This window comes from Salvelinus alpinus, chromosome 2 (assembly GCF_045679555.1).
Source record: "Salvelinus alpinus chromosome 2, SLU_Salpinus.1, whole genome shotgun sequence".
NCBI classification, from domain to species: domain Eukaryota; kingdom Metazoa; phylum Chordata; class Actinopteri; order Salmoniformes; family Salmonidae; genus Salvelinus; species Salvelinus alpinus.
This window is the reverse complement of record NC_092087.1, coordinates 121,067,392-121,093,514: the sequence shown is the minus strand read 5'-3', so window position 1 is coordinate 121,093,514 and position 26,123 is coordinate 121,067,392. Positions and strand designations below refer to the sequence as shown.

General features: G+C 41.6%; 1 protein-coding gene across 1 annotated transcript in view; it reads left to right on the top strand.

Moving 5' to 3' along the window:
• LOC139568518 (ubiquitin carboxyl-terminal hydrolase 43-like) overlaps window positions 1–26,123 on the top strand; it is a 132,538-nt gene that overhangs the window by 35,507 nt on the left and 70,908 nt on the right. Inside the window, exon 3 of the mRNA XM_071390395.1 lies at window positions 21,731–21,837. Within this exon, the coding sequence (XP_071246496.1) occupies window positions 21,731–21,837 (107 nt within the window). The remainder of the gene's footprint in view (window positions 1–21,730; window positions 21,838–26,123) is intronic.

The window sequence follows — 26,123 nt, the reverse complement described above, 5'->3', positions numbered from 1 at the left end:
TAAAACTGGAGTGGTGGCTATAATGTAGTTTTACCTGTTCCAAGGAACACAGACGTTCTCTTCCACACCCTTTGGCTTGTGGCCTGACAAGAATATTTGCATTCTGTACTTCCCTCCTCTGACTGAACACCTGACCGGACTAGCGTCCCTTTTGTTTACCTACCTTCAGCAAATGTTATTTTTTAACCCTGAGGGGCAGAAAGGTCACGGTCCTGAGTTTGTTTTTGGCTGCGTTCCACTTCACAGAGGAACAGGAGCCTGTTTTGTAACACCGCAACAGGTGTTTTTTGGTTTACCTTCTCTTGTCTGTTTTTTCTGTTTCTCTGTCTTATAAGTGGATTTTGTTTACTTCGTAGTTCGTACCCTGTCTCTTGTTCAGTCTAACTGGATGTTTGTCCCTTTCAGTGTCCTCTTTCCTGGTCACTTTAAAAGTATGGTTGTGGATTCTTTTACTTGGTGAGATTGCCACTTAACCTTTTGTACTCTAGTCAGGTAGACACTCAATTTGGCGACAAAGACACTCAAGGTTTCATTCTACAACGCGGCCCATGTTGAAATCCCACCATAAAATCATCCTAGACCAGATTTTATAACCCAATTTGATGTGAAAGCGATATGAGGATTTTTTAAGGGATGTTGTCCTTTGTAACTTTTCAGAGAGAGAGAAAGAGAGATAACGAGAGAGTGAGAAAACAAATCCTCTGCTTTTTCCACATTTCATGTTAAAAAGGAATTTGCGCTGAAGGGGGCTTTGTAGGAGATCTCTTACACATGGGCACTCTTGTGGAATGTGGTTTTATCTAAGAGCATCACTTTTTACCAAAATGAAAACCCGCTGACCTCTACGACCCGTTCCTCTTCACAAAATAATAGATTTTCTCTCCTTCCTCTTTCCTCTCTTAGCTGAGGTCGCATAATTTATTTCTGAAATTAATATTTGCTTGTGAACATAGCCAGTGTGCAAATGAGAGACTGCTCTCCTCTCACCCCTGTCTGGTCTTTGCCAAGTCAGATTTGGCTCTGAAGGAGCTGCCAAGAGCTCTGTTCTGTGGCCTCTTATTTTCTGTTTTCGTTTTCGTCTTTGTGTGTGTGTGTGTGTGTGTGTGTGTGTGTGTGTGTGTGTGTGTGTGTGTGTGTGTGTGTGTGTGTGTGTGTGTGTGTGTGTGTGTGTGCGCGTGCGCGCGCGCGCGTGTGCATGTTGGTTCAGCGAGCTTCTCCATAGAAACTGCTAGAGGGCAGAGAGTTTGGCTGCACCTCATGCCATCAGAGAGTATACACCAAGTTCCACTATTCTTTGGACAAATTATTAAAGGACCTAGGATCAGTGTTAGAAGGCTTGGTTGGCAAGTTTCACAGGGTTTTTAGTAGGGCCGGGGCGCAATATTTTTTAATGGAAAAAATGATAACACGAAGCAGTCCAAACTCCTTGGTCCTTTAAAAATCAGCTATGTAAAATATTGTGCTATAGCTTGGAAAATAAATACATGTGACTCTGGATGACAACATAATGATGTTTGTTTCCAACATTAGAACTGTTTTCTTAAATAAGTGAAATACACTTTGTGTTTTGTTTCCTTGCCACGATATTAGCGAGCATACTGGTAAAGTCCCCGTCCTAGTTTTAGGGCACACGTTTGCCAATAGGTGCTCAGTAGGCCTGTTATGGCCAAATTGGAAAGGAGTGGCCTCTCTCTCTCTGTGTCTGATGGTATGATAACCAACAGTGAAGAGAGAAACCCATTACATATATTTACTGCTCTCTACTTCAACAGTTGAAATGTATTCCTCTAATAGGAATATAGTGGCGACCTTCATCTGGTGTCTGGACAGATAGAAAGAGGTGACATACAGTGGCCAATGCTGTCATAACTGATAGAGGGAGGTGACATACAGTAGGCAAAGCTGTCATAACTGATAGAGGGAGTGACATACAGTGGGCAATGCTGTCATAACTGATAGAGGGAGGTGACATACAGTGTGCAATGCTGTCATAACTGATAGAGGGAGGTGACATACAGTGGGCAATGCTGTCATAACTGATAGAGGGAGATGGCATACAGTGGGCAATGCTGTCATAACTGATAGAGGGAGTTGACATACAGTGGGCAATGCTGTCATAACTGATAGAGGGAGGTGACATACAGTGGGCAATGCTGTCATAACTGATAGAGGGAGGTGGCATACAGTGGGCAATGATATCATAACTGATAGAGGGAGGTGACATACAGTGGGCAATGACATCATAACTGATAGAGGGAGGTGACATACAGTGGGCAATGACATCATAACTGATAGAGAGAGATGACATACAGTGGGCAATGACATCATAACTGATAGAGAGAGTTGACATACAGTGGGCAATGACATCATAACTGATAGAGAGAGGGGACAGAAGCAGAGAGACAGGGATGGATGGTCTATATGTGTGAGGAGGGAGGGAGGGAGGGAGGGAGGGAGGGAGGGAGGGAGGGAGGGAGGGAGGGAGGGAGGGAGGGAGGGAGGGAGGGAGGGAGGGAGGGAGGGAGGGAGGGAGGGAAGGAAGGAAGGAAGGGAGGGAGGGGAGTTATAGAATGCCTGTGGTTTCCCCTCTTATCATCCAGACGGCCACATTACCGTAAGCCTGCACTGAATAGACCCGAATTAGCAGCAGCTCTCCACTGCAAAAAGAATAGGAGTGAGTCAGCCCCTTTACTGCAGGGCAAGCATTTCAGACCCCCTCCCTCTTTCCTTTCTCCCACCCCGCTTTCTCTCTCTCTCTTTCTCTCTCTCTCTCTGTTCCTGCTGACCTCTTCCCTTTCTTTTCAACTCCTGCCATCCATGCTGCCATGTCGCCCTGTTCTCACTGTTGAGTTTTTAACCGGAACAGAACATGAAGTTGGGACAGAAGTTGGAAACAAGGTTGTTGGGTGAGGGAAGAACACACTAGGGACCTGGATAGAGACCAGCGGTTGGGGGTCAACTCCATTTCAATTCAGGAAGTAAACGGAATGCATGTCTTGAGGAAAATAATCATTGTAATTAGAATTTCAGTTTACTTCATGAATTGACTTACTTCAATTCGAATTGACCTCAACCCTGCTAGTCCCATTACTTTCCTTCCCTGTTGTGTTCTATAAAGCTTCAGAGCGTGCTGATGACACGGTTGCGCTATGCCTTCCATCTGAATCCGCTCACGCCGTCCAAACTCTGGAAAAGAACGACAGGAGGCGGTGGGGCTCTTCTATAAACGTGAAAACACCAGGCTGTGTCAATATTGGCTTGTCTCATCCGCACGCGCAGCGGGACAGATGTCATCTCGTACAGCACAGAGAACCACTGAGCTGCCGGCTTACAGCATGTGCTTCTGTGGGGTGTCTGTGGAACATATCCAAAGAAAGTTTTTGTACACACACACGCATGCAAACACACACACACACACACACACACACACTTGATGACTGTGGTTTGATGACTGTGGTTTGATGACTGTGGTTTGATGACTGGTTTGATGACTGTGGTGATGACTGTGGTGATGACCGTGGTTTGATGACTGTGGTTTGTTGACTGTAGTTTGATGACTGTAGTTTGATGACTGTAGTTTGATGACTGTAGTTTGATGACTGTAGTTTGATGACTGTAGTTTGATGACTGTAGTTTGATGACTGTAGTTTGATGACTGTGGTTTGATGACTGTGGTTTGATGACTGTAGTTTGATGACTGTGGTTTGATGACTGTGGTTTGATGACTGTAGTTTGATGACTGTAGTTTGATGACTGTGGTTTGATGACTGTGGTTTGATGACTGTGGTGATGACTGTAGTTTGATGACTGTGGTGATGACTGTGGTTTGATGACTGTAGTTTGATGACTGTGGTTTGATGACTGTGGTTTGATGACTGTGGTTTGATGACTGTGGTTTGATGACTGTGGTTTGATGACTGTAGTTTGATGACTGTGGTTTGATGACTGTGGTTTGATGACTGTGGTGATGACTGTAGTTTGATGACTGTGGTGATGACTGTGGTTTGGATGACTGTAGTTTGATGACTGTGGTTTGATGACTGTGGTTTGATGACTGTAGTTTGATGACTGTGGTTTGATGACTGTAGTTTGATGACTGTAGTTTGATGACTGTGGTTTGATGACTGTGGTTTGATGACTGTGGTTTGATGACTGTAGTTTGATGACTGTGGTTTGATGACTGTGGTTTGATGACTGTGGTGATGACTGTAGTTTGATGACTGTGGTGATGACTGTGGTTTGATGACTGTAGTTTGATGACTGTGGTTTGATGACTGTGGTTTGATGACTGTAGTTTGATGACTGTGGTTTGATGACTGTAGTTTGATGACTGTAGTTTGATGACTGTGGTTTGATGACTGTAGTTTGATGACTGTAGTTTGATGATTGTGGTTTGATGACTGTAGTTTGATGACTGTGGTGATGACTGTAGTTTGATGACTGTAGTTTGATGACTGTGGTGATGACTGTAGTTTGATGACTGTGGTGATGACTGTGGTTTGATGACTGTGGTTTGTTGACTGTAGTTTGATGACTGTAGTTTGATGACTGTGGTTTGATGACTGTGGTTTGATGACTGTAGTTTGATGACTGTGGTTTGATGACTGTAGTTTGATGACTGTAGTTTGATGACAGTGGTTTGATGATTGTGATTTGATGACTGTAGTTTGATGACTGTGGTGATGACTGTAGTTTGATGACTGTAGTTTGATGACTGTGGTGATGACTGTAGTTTGATGACTGTGGTGATGACTGTGGTTTGATGACTGTGGTTTGTTGACTGTAGTTTGATGACTGTAGTTTGATGACTGTAGTTTGATGACTGTAGTTTGATGACTGTAGTTTGATGACTGTAGTTTGATGACTGTGGTTTGATGACTGTGGTTTGATGACTGTAGTTTGATGACTGTGGTTTGATGACTGTAGTTTGATGACTGTAGTTTGATGACAGTGGTTTGATGATTGTGGTTTGATGACTGTAGTTTGATGACTGTGGTGATGACTGTGGTTTGATGACAGTGGTTTGATGACTGTAGTTTGATGACTGTGGTGATGACTGTAGTTTGATGACTGTAGTTTGATGACTGTGGTGATGACTGTAGTTTGATGACTGTAGTTTGATGACTGTGGTGATGACTGTAGTTTGATGACTGTAGTTTGATGACTGTGGTTTGATGACTGTAGTTTGATGACTGTGGTGATGACTAGTTTGATGACTGTGGTGATGACTGTGGTGATGACTGTAGTTTGATGACTGTAGTTTGATGACTGTGGTGATGACTGTAGTTTGATGACTGTGGTGAAGACTGTGTGATGACTGTAGTTTGATGACTGTAGTTTGATGACTGTGGTTTGATGACTGTAGTTTGATGACTGTGGTTTGATGACTGTGGTTTGATGACTGTAGTTTGATGACTAGTTTGATGACTGTGGTTTGATGACTGTAGTTTGATGACTGTGGTTTGATGACTGTAGTTTGATGACTGTAGTTTGATGACTGTAGTTTGATGACTGTAGTTTGATGACTGTGGTTTGATGACTGTAGTTTGATGACTGTGGTTTGATGACTGTAGTTTGATGACTGTGGTTTGATGACTGTAGTTTGATGACTGTGGTTTGATGACTGTAGTTTGATGACTGTAGTTTGATGACTGTGGTTTGATGACTGTAGTTTGATGACAGTGGTTTGATGACTGTAGTTTGATGACTGTAGTTTGATGACTGTGGTTTGATGACTGTAGTTTGATGACTGTGGTTTGATGACTGTGGTTTGATGACTGTAGTTTGATGACTGTGGTTTGATGACTGTAGTTTGATGACTGTGGTTTGATGACTGTGGTTTGATGACTGTAGTTTGATGACTGTAGTTTGATGACTGTGGTTTGATGACTGTAGTTTGATGACTGTGGTTTGATGACTGTAGTTTGATGACTGTAGTTTGATGACTGTAGTTTGATGACTGTAGTTTGATGACTGTAGTTTGATGACTGTGGTTTGATGACTGTAGTTTGATGACTGTAGTTTGATGACTGTAGTTTGATGACTGTGGTTTGATGACTGTGGTTTGATGACTGTAGTTTGATGACTGTAGTTTGATGACTGTAGTTTGATGACTGTAGTTTGATGACTGTAGTTTGATGACTGTGGTTTGATGACTGTAGTTTGATGACTGTGGTTTGATGACTGTAGTTTGATGACTGTGGTTTGATGACTGTGGTTTGATGACTGTAGTTTGATGACTGTGGTTTGATGACTGTGGTTTGATGACTGTAGTTTGATGACAGTGGTTTGATGACTGTGGTTTGATGACTGTAGTTTGATGACTGTGGTTTGATGACTGTAGTTTGATGACTGTGGTTTGATGACTGTAGTTTGATGACTGTGGTTTGATGACTGTAGTTTGATGACTGTGGTTTGATGACTGTAGTTTGATGACTGTGGTTTGATGACTGTAGTTTGATGACTGTAGTTTGATGACAGTGGTTTGATGACTGTAGTTTGATGACTGTAGTTTGATGACTGTGGTTTGATGACTGTAGTTTGATGACTGTAGTTTGATGACTGTGGTTTGATGACTGTAGTTTGATGACTGTAGTTTGATGACTGTAGTTTGATGACTGTGGTTTGATGACTGTAGTTTGATGACTGTAGTTTGATGACTGTAGTTTGATGACTGTGGTTTGATGACTGTGGTTTGATGACTGTAGTTTGATGACTGTAGTTTGATGACTGTAGTTTGATGACTGTAGTTTGATGACTGTAGTTTGATGACTGTGGTTTGATGACTGTAGTTTGATGACTGTGGTTTGATGACTGTAGTTTGATGACTGTGGTTTGATGACTGTGGTTTGATGACTGTAGTTTGATGACTGTGGTTTGATGACTGTGGTTTGATGACTGTAGTTTGATGACAGTGGTTTGATGACTGTGGTTTGATGACTGTAGTTTGATGACTGTGGTTTGATGACTGTAGTTTGATGACTGTGGTTTGATGACTGTAGTTTGATGACTGTGGTTTGATGACTGTAGTTTGATGACTGTGGTTTGATGACTGTAGTTTGATGACTGTGGTTTGATGACTGTAGTTTTATGACTGTAGTTTGATGACAGTGGTTTGATGAGTGTAGTTTGATGAGTGTAGTTTGATGACTGTGGTTTGATGACTGTAGTTTTATGACTGTAGTTTGATGACAGTGGTTTGATGAGTGTAGTTTGATGAGTGTAGTTTGATGACTGTGGTTTGATGACTGTGGTTTGATGACTGTAGTTTGATGACTGTAGTTTGATGACTGTAGTTTGATGAGTGTAGTTTGATGACTGTGGTTTGATGACTGTGGTGATGACTGTAGTTTGATGAGTGTAGTTTGATGACTGTGGTTTGATGACTGTGGTGATGACTGTAGTTTGATGAGTGTAGTTTGATGACTGTGGTTTGATGACTGTGGTGATGACTGTAGTTTGATGAGTGTAGTTTGATGACAGTGGTTTGATGACTGTAGTTTTATGACTGTAGTTTGATGACAGTGGTTTGATGACTGTAGTTTGATGACTGTAGTTTGATGACTGTAGTTTGATGACTGTAGTTTGATGACTGTAGTTTGATGACTGTAGTTTGATGACTGTAGTTTGATGACTGTGGTTTGATGACTGTAGTTTGATGACAGTGGTTTGATGACTGTAGTTTGATGACTGTAGTTTGATGACTGTAGTTTTACATTTAGTGGTTAGTAGTCTAATGCAGGTTAAACGTTGACTAAAGATTCACTGTGGCGTTTGTCGTTTACAAAAACACAGTCGCCTACTTTGCGTTCAAACATTTGTAGCATATTTTAGGGCTGGGATTGCCAGGGACCTCACGATATCATATTATCACGATACTTAGGTGCCGATACGATACGTATTGCGATTCTCACGATTCTATATGTATTGTGATTTTATTGCGATTTGATGTTCCAAACATATTGCTGCTCACTATGTCTGCTGCAGAGAGACGAGAGGATGAGAAAACTACTTTTGATCAGTTATGGAAATAAAAGTGAGAACATGTTGACTGGCTATTTAAAAAGAAGATGGATAACAAGCTATAGGATGAAAAATAGCGGCGTTTTGGTGCAGGTTAAGCCGACTAGCGCTAGCTACAGTAGCAGGTACAAATTTATACTTTCAGTCAAGAATAATATTGCAATATGTAACTGTATTGATTTTCTCCCCCCATCACTAGCATCTTTAGCTGTCATCCAAAACCCACACACCTTCACCAAATCCATACACCGACTCGCATACACACACTCACACATGCATGCACACACATACTCACACACGTGCACACACCAAATCGACACAGCCACTCATCCTTCAGTTCACAGGATTATCTAAGCGACCTCTCTCATGAGTACACACACACACACACATAGCCACCGGAAGCTATTACCCCTGTCTGAACATACAAATAAAATCATTCAAAGTACTACACCAGAGAGCTTCTAAAAAATAGCTGTGGGTGAAGTTTTATCACAAGCACTTCCAGTCCAGAAGGCCGCAATTTGGGCAGCACGCGCCAAATATAGAACAGCTTGTTGTGTTATGGCATATAAGGTGCTTTCAGAAAGCATTCATACCCATAGACCTATTCCACATGGTGTTGTGTTTACAGCCTGAATTCAAAATAGGTTACAAATAAATACAAATTCTCATCCATCTACACACAATACCCCCATAATGACAGTGAAACATGTTTTTAGACATTTTTGCAAATGTATTGAAAATGAAATACAGAAGTCTCTTATTTACATAGCTATTCACACCCCTGAGTCAATACATGTTAGAATCACCTTTGGCAGCAATTACAGTGGTAAGTATTTCTGTGTAAGTCTCTAAGAGCTTTGCACACCTGGATTGTACAATATTTGCACATTATTATTTTTAAAATTCTTCAAGCTCTGTCAAGTTGGTTGTTGATCGTTGTTACACAGCCATTTTTAAGTCTTGCCATAGATTTTCAAGACGATTTAAGTCAAAACTGTAACTAGGCCACTGAAGAATATTAAATGTCGTCTTGATAAGCAGTCTTGATAAGTTTTAGGTTATTGTCCTGCTGAAAGGTGAATTTGTCTCCCAGGATCTGTTGGAAAGCAGACTGAACCAGGTTTTCCTAGTCCTCCCTAGTCCTTGCCGATGACAAGCATACTGTTGAAAATATGAAGAGTGGTACTCAGTGATGTGTTGTGTTGGATTTGCCCCAAAAATAACACTGTAGTCAGGAAGTTTTCTTTGCCACATTGTTTTCAGTTTTACTTTAGTTTCTTATTGCAAACAGGATGCATGTTTTGGAATGTTATTATTCTGTACAGGCTTCTAACTTTTCACTCTGTCCTTTAGGTTATTATTGTGGAGTAACTACAATGTTGTTGATCAATCCTCTGTTTTCTCCTATCACAGCCATTAAACTCTGTAACTGTTTTAAAGTCACCATTGGCCTCATGGTGAAATCCCTGAACGGTTTCCTTCCTCTCCGGCAAATGAGTTAGGAAGGACGCCTGTATCTTTGTAGTGACTGGGTGTATTGATACACCATCCAAAGTGTAATAAATAACTTCACCTTGCTCAAAGGGATATTCAATGTCTGCTTTTTTACCCATCTACCAATAGGTGCCCTTCTTTGCAAGGCATTGGAAAGCCTCCCTGGTCTTTGTGGTTGAATCTGTGTTTGAAATTCACTGCTCGGCTGAGGAACCTTACAGATAATTGTATGTGTGGGGTACAGAGATGAGGTAGTCATTCAAAAATCATGTTAAACACTATTATTGCACACAGAGTGAATCCATGCAACTTATTGTTAAGCAAATGTTTACTCCTGAACTTATGTAGGCTTGCCATAAAAAAGGGGTTGAATACTTATTGACTCAAGACATTTCAGCTTTTCAGTTTTAAATGAACTTGTAAACATTTCTAAAAACAGAACTCCACTTTGACATTATGGGCTGTTTTATGTACATCTCAATCTCAAATCTCAAATTGTTTTGCAAAAAGTAAAGGGTGTGAATACTTTCTGAAGGCACTGTTGCCCATAGAAGGGTTTTGGAACCTCTAACCCTGGTCATTCGACTGTTAAACTAATGGCTGCATTAGCAATGGCTGCCAGTCCTGACTTGAATCGGAACTGCCGTCTATGGGTTATATTTCTACAGTTGATTGCTGCTGTCAGTTAACCTTTTGCAAATTTCAAAATGCAATTGTGAGAAAAACGTACAGGAAAGCAAATGCCTACTGCTGAAAAGAGAAGATCTGTCTGTAGAAGCTAACAACTTATTTCAACAACTTTTGAGCGATTCGGAGTTTACGACACTGTTTTTCAAAGTAGCTTTATCATTGTGTGATAGGCTTATGGCACGAGTGCATGGGCCATCACTGTTACGCTCGCTGTCCTCAAACCCCTGTCATAAATGAACCAAGGTGCAGCGTGGTAGGCGTACATTTTCTTTATTAAATAAATGTTCCACCAAAAAAAACAATAAACAACTCAACGAACGTAAAGATAGGAGTGCAACAACCTGCAACACAAAAGACAAGAGCCCACAACAGAAAGTGGGAAAAAGGGCTGCCTAAGTATGATTCCCAATCAGAGACAACGATAGACAGCTGCCTCTGATTGGGAACCACACTCGGCCAAAAACAAAGAAATATACAACATAGAATGCCCACCCCAAATCACACCCTGACCTAACCAAATAGAGAAATAAAACGGCTCTCTAAGTTGAGGGCGTGAAAATCACGGTGAGTAGCCTAGGCTTCATCTTCATCATTGGGTTAGTCAGTGTGGCTCTGGAAAGTGTATTTAGTAGCCTACTGTAGCCTATAATACATATATATATTTATTATAGGCTACTGAGAGCAATAAAAATGACCTGGTCTTGAAATCAAACAATAGCCCAGCCCAATGTAAAAACACACAGAATGTGCAATATTATGAGGAATATATTATCACTGTCAGAGTAGCCACTAATTTCGGTCATTTGTGTGGTATTAAAATAATTTTTCTAATATTCCCCCCTCCCCATGTGTGGAAATCCTAAAAACACCTCTGCTCAACCTCTGCCCAGCACCCCCAAATCCAAACATCTCCCTGCGGCTATGCGCACACACCGTGGTGCATAAGTACACACACTGCGGTACACCGTGAAACAGGGGTAGGAAAACAACATGTGTTTCTATGTTCTGGAGGGCTGCTGCATTATGAAAACCTCAGAAGAAGCAACCAGGGATGTCTCTGCCACTACATGGGTCACAGAGCACAGGACCATGGAGAGTCCTATGTGAGCTGCTGCTTCTGTCTGTGTCTCTCAGATATCACAGGACCTGAACAGAATAAATTATGTCTCACACTGTGACTGTTGTGAGTGTGAGTGAATTGTACAGAAGCCCTGTTGACAAACAGAATCTTGCTTTGGGACCTGTAAGGTTACCTCTGCATACCCAGCGGTATAGTCACAGGCTAGCTTCAGGGACCCCACAGAGCTTGGGCTCCTACTATACAGAAGTACCTCAATCTCCTATAGAGAATCCCAGACCGGAGGGAGAGTACGGCCCAGGATGCAACAGCCCAGGAACAGTGTGTTTTTAGGTCAGCACTGAGCTTATGGTGGTACAGTGAGCAACACCTCACAACGTCTCTCATGCTCCTGCAGAAGGTGTGCTAGGTCCGTGGGTCCTGCCAGGGGACAACAACGGCTTGCCTCCCCGCCAGCAGAGCTCTATTTTTGGGCTGAACTCAGCGATAGTCCCCTCCCTGCCCAGTCCTGCCTAGCCCTACAGCTGGCATACACGGCCTCACTTACGAAAAAGTGAGCGGTCCAGTTTTTTGGGGGAAGTTGCTCGGCATCGTGAGAAGATGTCATTCGGTCCGCCGCTTCGTTTAAGAGACTCACTCTTCAACTGAATTTTTACATAGACCCGAATCCAGAAGTGACAGTGGTCATCATCCATCCAGCTTGTATTCATGTCTCCAACTAGATTAGCAGGATCACGCTGTAACGGTTGTCGTCGGTGGGAGGAGAGGACCAAAGCGCAGCGTGGTTAGTGTTCATCTTATTTAATAAATCCAAAACTGAACACTTCAAATACAAAACAACAAAGTGAAAACCGAAACAGTTCTGTCTGGTGCAGACACACAAAGACTGAAAATAACCACCCACAAACCCCAACAAAAAACAGGCTACCTAAATATGGTTCCCAATCAGAGACAACGACTAACACCTGTCTCTGATTGAGAACCATATCAGGCCAAACACAGAAATAGAAAATCATAGAAAAGCTAACATAGACAACCCACCCAACTCACGCCCTGACCATACTAAAACAAAAGACAAAACAAAGGAACTAAGGTCAGAACGTGACACACACAATGTCTGTGTCAACAACACAGCCACACACCCCCTTACGTGAGTATGTCCTCCGGTATGTCCAGCAAAGTCGGACACGAAGGAGACGTCTGTCTGGGACTTATTAAAGAGTCCTATTGATACATGTGTCCTCTGATGACATCATCACACTGTCGGGACAGACACGTACTGTAGCGGACATGGCTGTGACTGATTGAGCTGTTTCAGTCCGCATGAGCGAACCGGACCGTCCTGTTGATACTTCCTGTTACGGAAGAGAGGGCGTGTCCTTGGGCTTCGTCTCAAATGGGAAACTATTCCCTTTGTAATGGAATACTGTTGACCAGGGCCCGTCGGAAACACTATAATCTGAGAATAGAGTGCCATTTGGGATTCAGCCCTTGAGTCTACGGGTCATGCGTGTGCAGAAATGTGATGTTCTGATACCCAATACCCATGAGTATACCCTTGTGTGTGCCTCCCTGCGACGCTGCCTTAGTTCTGCTGATTGCAGTGATATGTATCTGTTTGACTTCATGGCAAAAGCAACAGCAGAAAAGGATCGTGGGTCTTCTGAGGGAGAAAAGGCATAGGTTATTTTTATTTCTGTGTTCAATACATGCTCTAGGGCAGAAATGTTCAGTGCAAGCATTGTGAGAAACCAGACGTAGAATGAAAGTAAATCTATTGTTTATGTAATCGCTTAGCAATACACAAAATGGATGGGTGTACACAGTGCATGATCATACACATGACCACTTGACTTCCCACGGCTTAAGCTTTGTAAGCTTTATTTCTCACCTAACTTTAGGGATAACCATTCCGCAAGCTATCAGTGTATATAATAACCTTATCAAATACACATCTCACTTTCTGTCTGCTTGGGAATAGATTCCCCTTTGATACAATATTCACATAGCCAGTATATATTGTATATATATCTGCTTTAGCTGTGGAATAACTTCTGAAATCTTGCTCTGCTCCTTTCATCTAAATCCTGGAAATCAATTACACAGCCTGGAGGGGTTTGGACGCCACTGCTAATATTCTCCTCTGAGCGACAGGGGGCCCAGAAAATGGATCTGGATCTGTTAGCTGTTAGCGTTCAGCACTTTTGGATTACACAATTTAACATTTTAGCACTTTTTGGATATTAGCATCTCTCATGTTACGCTAGCTCCTGCTTCGCATGTATTTTTGGGCAGGTCCCGCCTGCCTTGGCAGACAATGGCAGAGCAAGGAAAAATACTCTAGGGGTATTTATTCATCACTGCTTCCCAGATATAAGAAAATGTTAGTGCACGCACACACCCACTTTTAGAGAAATCACAGTTGAATGGGGGCATCTGTTGTTTGTTCTAAGGTCCAGCTAAGTGCCTGTTGACCTACTTGTGGGGAAGGTGCCTGGTCTAGTGTGCAGCGAAGCCCACCGTGCTTTGGATTTGTTATGAATAGAGAATTAAGTAGCCCGAGCCTTCGCTGCAGTGCCTGGCAACACATGCCTTGGGTCGGCTGGTATTCCCCTCTATACACTCCTGCTGCTACTACTGCAGCATCCACCCGGAGCCTCTCTTTATCAGCCACTCACTCTCAACAGAATTACACACCCCAGGACAGTGTGTCTATCCCCTTATGTAAGCCTTACCTTAACCTGTTAGTGGCATTATAAACAATTGGATGGGTAAAAGCACGTTCCGTAGTGCAGAGTTGCGAAACTGTGAACCTCTTACAATAACACATTCTTGAGAACTAAAAAAAGCACTTCTTATTCTACGAGATCCAGATCAGCTAGTTCCTCCCTGTTTGTCTGTTTTCCCCCATTTCCCCCTAAGAAATACAACCCAGGTTAAGTCTGCTAGCTTCCCTCCCTCTCTATTAGGAAAAGAGAATAAACACAACTCTGCAATATGCAACTGTTAAAAAGCATGTTGAGGTATTTGATGAATTGCTGCGGGGAGAGTTTGTGCTTCGTGGTTTTAAGCTGACAACTAATTTCCAAGGAGATGCTGTGTTTAATGAAAAATGTCTTCCTCAGTACACATTTTGATGGGAAAGGAATCCAATGTTTCCATGGTGATTTGTGTAAGGACTGGGACCAGGCTACTTAGCTGAGGATTCTGTACTATGCTTGTATACTATACTATCTCTGACTATGGTTCAGTTCTGTCTCTGGCTGTAGTTGTGTTGATTCTTCCATCTACTCAAGGTATTGGTCTCGGTTTTTACTATCAGCTAATAGCACATCCTGTGTATTTGTCCACATTTTGACTGAAAGGAAGGTCACATTTGAGTTAGCTGACCTGAAGGACTGTACCTTTAGCATATCCTGTGTTTTTGTCCACATTTTGACTGAAAGGAAGGTCACATTTGAGTTAGCTGACCTGAAGGACTGTACCTTTAGCATATCCTGTGTTTTTGTCCACATTTTGACTGAAAGGAAGGTCACATTTGAGTTAGCTGACCTGGAGGACTGTACCTTTAGCATATCCTGTGTTTTTGTCCACATTTTGAAAGAAAGGAAGGTCACATTTGAGTTAGCTGACCAGCAGCGCTGTACATATCTGTGTCAGCTTCCAACTCTACACAACTCTGCTAACGAGACAAAACCAAGAGACTCAAATTCACCTCTCTAATGGTGCAACTTCTGCACTGTGTTGTAGGATTTGCAGAATCCCTAGATGTAATATTTTCTAGTGCTTTCTCTCTCTCTCGCTCTCTCTCTAGCTCGCTCTCTCTCACGAGCGCACTAATAGCTCCAATAAACCATTATTCCCCAGCACGTCTCAGGCCATCCATGTCTGTATTTAATCTTTAATTGTGTTAGCGACAGAAAAAATTGCTTTGGGGATTCGACGGCTTGAAAGAGACATCTTGTTCATTTGGCTCATCGTTATCAGCGGAATAGCTTCTTGGTTGAAAATACTTAATAAGAGACAAAACAATATTATTACTAGCTAGTTTGGAGTTTGCTGTGCATCATAATGTTTTTTGTGTGTGTTTTTTTTACATTGGATGACAAGCTATTATGGAGGCTATTATGCATCTATTTTTAATGGTTGTTGTAAAATGTTGTCATGGTTTTGCTCCTCACTTTCATAATGTAATAACGCGTAAGCCTATTTCCAATTTGTGTACCCTCGTCCTTAGCTCTTGCTAAACGTTGTTCTAATGTAGTTTGTCAGAAGAAAGCACGGCCATTATGAGTCTGACTCAAACCTATTAAGACTCTTTAACACGTCCTCATAAACACTTACTGTAGATGCATCACACACTTTCAGCCTACTATAGTTTCTTACTAACACTTACTGTAGATGCCTCACACACTTTCAGACGACTATAGTTTCTTACTAACACTTAGATGTATCACACACTTTCAGACTACTATAGTTTCTTACTAACACTTAGATGTATCACACACTTTCAGACTACTATAGTTTCTTACTAACACTTAGATGTATCACACACTTTCAGACTACTATAGTTTCTTACTAACACTTAGATGTATCACACACTTTCAGACTACTATAGTTTCTTACTAACACTTAGATGCATCACACACTTTCAGACTACTATAGTTTCTTACTAACACTTAGATGTATCACACACTTTCAGACTACTATAGTTTCTTACTAACACTTAGATGTATCACACACTTTCAGCCTACTATAGTTTCTTACTAACACTTAGATGCCTCACACACTTTCAGACTACTATAGTTTCTTACTAACACTTAGATGTATCACACACTTTCAGACTACTATAGTTTCTTACTAACACTTAGATGTATCACACACTTTCAGCCTACTATAGTTTCTTACTAACACTTAGATGCCTCACACACTTTCAGACTACTATAGTTTCTTACTAACACTTAGATGTATCACACACTTTCAGACTACTATAGTTTCTTACTAACACTTAGATGTATCACACACTTTCAGCCTACTATAGTTTCTTACTAACACTTAGATGCCTCACACACTTTCAGACTACTATAGTTTCTTACTAACACTTAGATGCCTCACACACTTTCAGACTACTATAGTTTCTTACTAACACTTACTGTAGATGCCTCACACACTTTCAGACGACTATAGTTTCTTACTAACACTTAGATGCATCACACACTTTCAGACTACTATAGTTTCTTACTAACACTTAGATGTATCACACACTTTCAGACTACTATAGTTTCTTACTAACACTTAGATGTATCACACACTTTCAGACTACTATAGTTTCTTACTAACACTTAGATGTATCACACACTTTCAGACTACTATAGTTTCTTACTAACACTTAGATGTATCACACACTTTCAGACTACTATAGTTTCTTACTAACACTTAGATGCATCACACACTTTCAGACTACTATAGTTTCTTACTAACACTTAGATGTATCACACACTTTCAGACTACTATAGTTTCTTACTAACACTTAGATGTATCACACACTTTCAGCCTACTATAGTTTCTTACTAACACTTAGATGCCTCACACACTTTCAGACTACTATAGTTTCTTACTAACACTTAGATGTATCACACACTTTCAGACTACTATAGTTTCTTACTAACACTTAGATGTATCACACACTTTCAGCCTACTATAGTTTCTTACTAACACTTAGATGCCTCACACACTTTCAGACTACTATAGTTTCTTACTAACACTTAGATGCCTCACACACTTTCAGACTACTATAGTTTCTTACTAACACTTAGATGTATCACACACTTTCAGACTACTATAGTTTCTTACTAACACTTAGATGCATCACACACTTTCAGACTACTATAGTTTCTTACTAACACTTAGATGTATCACACACTTTCAGACTACTATAGTTTCTTACTAACACTTAGATGTATCACACACTTTCAGACTACTATAGTTTCTTACTAACACTTACTGTAGATGCATCACACACTCCACTGCTGCTATTCCTAAAGTAGGTGAGTGCTCTTCTGAAGAGAGTGTTTCTAGTGGCTCGATGAGATTGTCCTGCCTTTGGGGAGGCTAGGAAAGTGTACCACACACATCTTCTTCACAGGAAGCATATTGAACTGTCTTACCTTTTTTTAAGAACATGGTGACACATTTAGGATGTGAAGAGGGGAGGAGAGGTATAAATAGCAGTTAGGCCTTTTGATGTTGACACAGAAGTGTGTCAAATAATTAATTACATCACAGATGTTGATGAAACAAAGCTGGCAGATGTTCTCCAGGGTTATGTTGTCGATCTTGGTTGTACAGTACTTATGTTTTATTGATACACATTTTGATGCAATATCACAACATAAGATATTGATATTGTATGTGTGTATGTGACCTTGCTCTAAATGTGTCCTAAGTTCGTTTGAGGTAATTCAAGCTTTTTAGACAGGCACAAACTTCAGGGCGGAACTTTCACCCCAAAACGGAAATTGATGTCGACTTCAAAATCGCCTCCGACGCTTAGCTCTGGTCCCCAGGTGACAATGAATGAATTTTCAATCTCACTACCTCACGCAGGGTATCTAAACTGTCCATTACCATCCAGGTCGGAAACAGCTACTAAAGTGATGTTTAGGGGCAGAGCCACTCAAATAGCTCCTTCATCTTATTCACACATTGCTCGATTTATTTACCGTCAACTGTACTGTTCTCACAGCAGCCAGTATAGGCTTACCTACACTATGTAATGTATCATGGGGTTACGCACTACTTTGGCCCCATGACCAGTCAGTATAGGCTTACCTACACTATGTAATGTATCATGGGGTTACGCACTACTTTGGCCCCATGACCAGTCAGTATAGGCTTACCTACACTATGTAATGTATCATGGGGTTACGCACTACTTTGGCCCCATGACCAGTCAGTATAGGCTTACCTACACTATGTAATGTATCATGGGGTTACGCACTACTTTGGCCCCATGACCAGTCAGTATAGGCTTACCTACACTATGTAATGTATCATGGGGTTACGCACTACTTTGGTCCCATGGCCCAAAAGCTCTCAAAGGATTCTCTACAAGGTTTCAACTGAATGAGTTAAATAGCAATTGAATCAGTTGTAACCCCATAAAAGCTTAGATATGTCACTGTGACCCCTTTGTTTGCTGAGGCTATATGTTACTTTTTTACTCTGCATAGCAACTAATTGAAGGCCTCTCTCATAGGCTATTCACAGAAAGAGTAATAGTATGGAAGCATGTAGCTTCATACAACACTCCAAACAAGACAACAATAATCATCTTATCGAGCCAGTACGCTAAATGAGCTGAAAGTCATCACACAACACACATTTCCCCATGTCCCAAATAATATATGCCTCAAAAACATTTGATTGAAATGTCTATTTGATCATTTTCATTGGCTGAGAGTATCAATGAATATCCAGTATGGAAGCATATAGCTCAACGAGCTCCATAATTCAGTGGATCTGTCTCCTTCAGCTTAGCAGGAAGTGATTAGTATGGTTATGATGACTAAGACTGTCTTTTTAAAGGCACTCCAAAACATAACACACCTGAGTCTAGAAGCTCTTGTGGAAAATATCTCAGTGTGCTGCTCTTTGATTACATCAAGGAGGCACTGTTCAGGAAATTTTGTGATTCACAGTGATTCGCTCTCTCCTTCGTTTGATTTCGCTGTCCACTGAACAGAGCTCAAAACACTAGCTACCAAAGCACTTTAATAAATTATAGTTGTGGGTGAATGTAGTTTCTCTCACCCCGTCAGGTAAACCTGAACTAAGGTTAGACATGCTCCGGAACTTTGGCGACGAAGAAAGTATTTTTTAAACCTCCCACTTTGGGCTGGATGTGTCAATGTGTAGTTCATACATGCATAATCTATGAGCAGAATTACTTTCTTACCTCAATTATCCACAAAATCCATAATTTGAAAGCAACTGTGCAGCGCCATTTTCCCTACGTTATCTAACACATGGGCCGGCCCCCAATTCGAGTTCCAGCCAATGAGCTTCGCCATTTGAGTGACAGCTATCAAGATGCATTCACAGCAGATTTTCGGGAACCACTTTTGGCTCATGAGCGCTACTTTCAGAACTACAGGCTAAAAAGTATACAAAAGTAGAGGCGGATCTCTTCAAATCAGCCTGTTGAAAGACCCCCCCCCCACCAAAAAACTACGTTTTCTTCTATTGTGTCATTTAGACTGACACACTACTGTCATGCCACTCAGTCACATAAGTGTCTGGAAAATAAACGAATGCCTGTTAACTCCACTTATCCGTCATATATGGTGGCAGTGTGTGTGCCCGCGTGTGGAAAACGTTGCTTCAAAGACCCATTCGTTCCCCGGGAGCAAAAATAATCGATCTTATGATTCCTGGGAATGATTTTGTAAAAAAGCCGGAAGATGATGACTGGCTGTGGTAAAAAGGAAATATATCCCGCAGGTTGATGATACGTTATGCCAAATGCCATTTTTTTTCTCTGTGAAAGCCGTCAATTCATACAGCAGCGGTTTGTGACTGATTTCAGTATTGATTTCAGGTCCGTCCGTGCCACAGCCTGGTTCCCTCTATTAAAGAGACTTAAGGGTTCAGTTCAGGCCTGTGGTTGGTGGGCTTGGCTGCTCTATACTTTATGCTTATATGATCAATATGTTTATTTACCTGTCTATCTGGGTAATAACACAGTTTTTAGCTGTGATATATCTACTGTTGGAGAGAGATTTGGAATTGTCAGGGTTCTAGACGTTCCTTCAGTGGCTCATGCAAACCTCTATTTACTGTATCACATCTTACATCTCAAACCTCCATTCATTTTCCTTTAGTTTTCTTCTCTAACTGTTAGCCTCTCACTGTCTGTGGTTCAGTACAGGGACCTCGGTTCGGTCCACACTGTGAAACCGAATGAATAGATACAAATATATACAGTTGAAGTCGGAAGTTTACATACACTTGGAGTCATTAAAACAAATTTTTCAACCACTCCACAAATTTATTGTTAACAAACTATAGTTTTGGCAAGTCGGTTAGGACATCTACTTTGTGCATGACACATAGTTTTTCCAACAATTGTTTACAGACAGATTATTTCACTTATAATTCCCTGTATCACAATTCCAGTGGGTCAGAAGTTTAAGTTGACTGTGCCTTTAAACAGCTTGGAAAATTCCAGAAAATGATGTCATGGCTTTAGAAGCTTCTGATAGGCTAATTGACATAATTTGAGTCAATTTGAGGTGTACCTGTGGATGTATTTCAAGGCCTACCTTCAAACTCAGCGCCTCTTCGCTTGACATCATGGGAAAATCAAAAGAAATCAGCCAAAGCCACTGCTCCAAAACCACCATAAAAAAGCCAGACTACGGTTTGCAACTGCACATGGGGACACAGATTGTACTTTTTGGAGAAATGTCCTCTGGTCTGATGAAACAAAAATAGAACTGTTTGGCCATAAGGACCATCGTTGTGTTTGGAGGTAAATGGGGGAGGGTTGCAAGCCAAAGAACACCATCCCAACCGTGAAGCACGATGGTGGCAGCATCATGTTGTGGGGGTGCTTTGCTGCAGGAGGGGCTGGTGCACTTCACAAAATAGATGGCATCATGAGGAAGGGAAATTCTGTGGATATATTGAAGCAACATCTCAAGTCAGGAAGTTAAAGCTTGGTTGCAAATGGGTCTTCCAAATGGACAATGACTCCAAGCATACTTCCAAAGTTGTGGCAAAATGGCTTAAGGACAACAAAGTCAAGGTATTGGAGTGGCCATCACAAAGCCCTGACCTCAATCCCATAGAAAATTTGTGGGCAGAACGTTTGACCCAAGTTAAACAATTTAAAGGCAATGCTACCAAATACTAATTGAGTGTATGTAAACTTCTGACCCAGTGGGAATGTGATGAAAGAAATAAACGCTTAAATAAATCAATTTCTCTACTATTATTCTGATATTTCACATTCTTAAAATAAAGTGGTGATCCTAACTGACCCAAGACAGCTAATTTTTACTTGGATTAAATGTCAGGAATTGTGAAAAACTGAGTTTAAATATATTTGGCTAAGTTGTATGTAAACTTCCGACTTCAACTGTATATGGAATCAGGAATATCAACACTTTGTATTTCTTAAGTAAACAGAAATGAACTACATTATGGTTGGTGTCTCATTTTCCTGCTGTACTGAACCTGAACCGAACCGTGCATTAACACCTCATTTAGCACCTGTCCTATTGTAGCGCTCCTGTTTACATCTGCTGTGATACACCTTGTTACCCTGCTGGTGTTCAGCTCTAGCTTCAGTGTTAACGTTTTCACACACACACACACACACCCACGCACGTATACATACAGGTCATTCACACATTCACGCTTTCTCTCTCTCTGTTCCAGGGCCCGCTGGGTGGAGGGGAGGAGAGCCCTGTCTCCGGCCCAGCAGCAGCACACCAGCCTGGGACGCGGCACAGCTTCGTCCAGGACCACTTTCAGGCACAGTACAGGTACGAGTCATAGACAATATCATACAGGTCCTTTAGTGGTCACAGACGATAAGAGGTGAGAGTCACATTCAATTAGTACAGGTCAAGTAATAACGCATACTTAAAAGTTATGCAGCAATTCAATAACGATTTCTCACACCATGAGGCTTCATGGAGTACCCAAACACCTAAACTTGTCTGTGTGCATAGTTTTTTCTCCCCAGAATCTATAGCATTCCGTTATATATATAGTAGAGGTATTCAGAACAGGTGAGCATGCACTTTCCCTCCTGTGGATAAGAACCGCTAGCCTTCTAAAGTAGGTCACGTTGAGCTAGCTGTGAACACTTTCTGGGATTAGTCTGTATCTTGTTTGGCTCTTTTCCTCCTGGTCTGCGGTGCACACACACACACACACACACACACACACACACACACACACACACACACACACACACACACACACACACACACACACACACACACACACACACACACACACACACACACACACACATAAAGTAGCAGCAGCAGCAGGATCGCTGCGTAGCCAGTCTAATAAAAATGCAGTGACCCTCTGCTAGCCTTGTCATGATGTTCTCCATCTCCTTTCCTCCCCATCCACCTCTTCTTAGATCAATCTGTTGAAACGTTCCACTTGTTGATTTATGATACCAACCACTGATCTGTATACCACAGGGATTGACTGAGCAGTTTAACGGATGATTAGACTTTGACACATCCATATTGTATAGATAATGAGATTAGACCTGAAATGTACAGAATCTGCTGGGAGTCGATTGCAGCCAACAGGCAGCTCTTCTCTCTATAACAAAGGACTCCAGTTGTATCGGGCTTAGTATTGGACGTAACACCATGCTGGCAGATTAGTGTGAGTCTAACAATATAGGGTTAACCTCAGACAGTTAGACTGTATTGATGCCGACGCGGGGGTTAACCACCCAGTCAATCACGGGATTATGATTCCCACTCCCTCATCACAGGATTATGGATTATACACTTATCTAAACCCACTGTATCCCTGCGGAGACTGATCTCTCCAGGCTGCTAATTCGGAAATTGCTCTCCGAATCCATTCTCCCTTATGGAAAAATGTGTGTCTAAAATGGAATATTGGAATTTTGAGGCAGAATATCGGAATTCTGAGATGGAATATTGGAATTCCGGGTGTTCCCTTGAATGTGATGATGATCCCTCCTGCTATTCAAAGTAAAGTGTCTTCTTTAACATCCAACCCCCTTGGCTGTTGGCTATGATGTGTTTACGTCCTATTATCAGACTAGCCGTTAATTCATTAGCAGATAAGAGTAGCGACACTAGGGGAAATCTGAGACGTAACCTTCAAGACACTCCAAATGCATCCCTAAACAGCTTAGTAAAGAATGCTAATGCAATAGCTCCTCTCATCAACAAGTTTGTGTCTTGTCTCAAATGGCACCCTACTCCCTTCATAGTGCACTACTTAGACTAAAGGTTTTGGCTGACAGCTGTGAAGTGTCTGGACTCACCATCCTTGCCCCTCAGGTGGATGGATATACAGATGTAGGATCTTAATTTAATCACTCCTTTGTTGCTCAGAATTTTCATGCAAAGCAGGAAATGCAAACTTCTAGTGTATTTTAGTTTTCAAAAGGCTTCTGAAGTTTGTAGTTTAAATTTTGAAATTTCAGAATTGATTTGCCATAACGAACAATGTATCCATCCCTACAAACATTTTCATTAATTATAATCCACAGAATTATTTTCATGTTTCCCATTGCTGCAGGATTATTTTCCTGCTGTAGCAAACTGGCTCCAATTAAGATCCTACATTTGTACGCCCAAGGTGTACACTCTTAGAAAAAAAGGGTTCCAAAAGGGTTCTTTGGCTGTCCCCATAGGAGAACCCTTTTTGGTTCCAGGTAGAACTTGTTTGGGTTCCATGTAGAACCCACTCTGGAAATGGTTCTACGTGGAATTCAAAAAGGTTCTACCTGGAACCAAAAAAGGGATATTCAAAGGGTTCTCCAATGGGGACAGCTAAAAAAAAAAGAGTGTAGATTGTAGTGTGCTGTGTTTAGTCAGGGGTTACAAAACAACACTTAAAGCACCAGTAATTAGTACTTTGATGGTCTGCTCCCTAAGGATATGTCTCAGTGTTGAGTACATGTTGTTGTCACATTATGCAGTCTACTGTAAAGTGATTACAGAACTACTCCAAACTCTGTTGTTTCTCTCGCAACGCACCTTGTAATTTTCTGCCTGACTCCACCTCAACAGCTTGAAATGTTAGAGAGTAGCACTGTAATTGCAATTCTGGAGTTTTGGACACAGACCCAGGTAGCAGGATAACGGCTGTCTGGTTTGGCTGGAGGGTGGTGGGGGGAGGTACAGATGGAGGGGGCAGATGGCTGGAGGGCTTGTTTACAGATGACCTTGCAGGTAGAGCCTGGGAGAGGTATAGCCTGCCTGGCTGTTCCCCACCCCTGCCTGGCCTGGCATTACATGGGACCATCTGTAAAGTTTATTTTGTATGTGACGTTAATGCACTGTGCCTGCCTATAACTGTACTTCTGTTCATGCAAGTGCATTTGAGTATGAATACAGATCAACACAAGTAATGTGCATACTACTCAAAATGCATACTACCGTGCTCCGAGCATGCAAATTGGAGCACGGGAGGGTCGGAGTATGAGTCCAAATCAAAGTAGCCGAAACGGAGCACGGAGGGAACTTCTCGAATGTGAAATGCTGCTTATTCACATGTAAAATGTTGCCTGACTAGAATATTTTATGTTGATATGTTAATAAATACATGCTGTGTCAATTTTAATATGTTCACCTGCCTACGTACCATAGAACGCAAGCCCATAATAAGTCAATAGGGCTAACTGGCTAGCTACAACTGTTCGCTAGCTAGCCAGATAGCCACAAAGAAATAGCAAAGGACCTTGTGAAGATGCTAGAGGAAACAGGTACAAAAGTATCTATATCCACAGTAAAACAAGTCTTATATCGAGATAACCTGAAAGGCCGCTCAGCAAGGAAGAAGCTACTGCTCCAAAACCACCATAAAAAAGCCAGACTACGGTTTGCAGCTGCACATGGGGACAAAGATCATAATTTTTGGAGAAATGTACTCTGGTCTGATGAAACAAAAATATAACTGTTTGGCCATAATGACCATCGTTATGTTTGGAGGAAAAAGGGGAAGCTTGCAAGCTGAAGAACACCATCCCAACCGTGAAGCACGGGGGTGGCAGCATCATGTTGTGGGGGTGCTTTGCTGCAGGAGGGACTGGTGCACTTCACAAAATAGATGGCATCATGAGGTAGGAAAATTATGTGGATATATTGAAGCAACATCCCAAGACATCAGTCAGGAATTTAAAGCTTGGTCGCAAATGGGTCTTCCAAATGGACAATGAGCCCAAGCATTCCAAAGTTGTGGCAAAATGGCTTAAGGACAACAAAGTCAAGGTATTGGAGTGGCCATCACAAAGCCCTGACCTCAATACTATAGACAATTTGTGGGCAGAACTGAAAAAGCGTATGCGAGCAAGGAGGCCTACAAATCTGACTCAGTTACACCAGCTCTGTCAGGAGGAATGGGCTAAAATTCACCAACTTATTGTGGGAAGCTTGTGGAAGGCTACCCGAAACGTTTGACCCAAGTTAAACAATTTAAAGGCAATGCTACAAAATACTAATTGAGTGTATGTAAACTTCTGACCCACTGGGAATGTGATGAAAGAAATAAAAGCTGAAATAATCATTAATCTCTCTACTATTATTATGACATTTCACATTCTTAAAATAAAGTGGTGATCCTAACTGACCTAAGACAGGGAAGTTTTACTCTGATTAAATGTCAGGAATTGTGAAAAACTGAGTTTAAATGTATTTGGCTAAGGTGTATGTAAACTTCCGACTTCAACTGTATATGGAATCAGGAATATCAACACTTTGTATTTCTTAAGTAAACAGAAATGAACTACATTATAGTTGGTGTCTCATTTTCCTGCTGTACTGAACCGAACCGTAACCCCAAAACCGCAATACGTACCACCGAACTGTGGGTTTGGTGAACCTTTACTGCCCTAGTGGGCAGCCGGACCGACTTGTTTTGATTCAACCCAGATTTAGTATATTCACTTTAATGTGTTTACCTGCCTACTGCTCTCCCTTCTACCCAACTCTCATCGACCTCCCTCCAAGCCAAGGTCAGCAATGCTGAGAGGAAAGTGAATTACATGGGAACGCAAACACACACACGTAATGACAGTCACGAGGTAAGATCTGGCTGT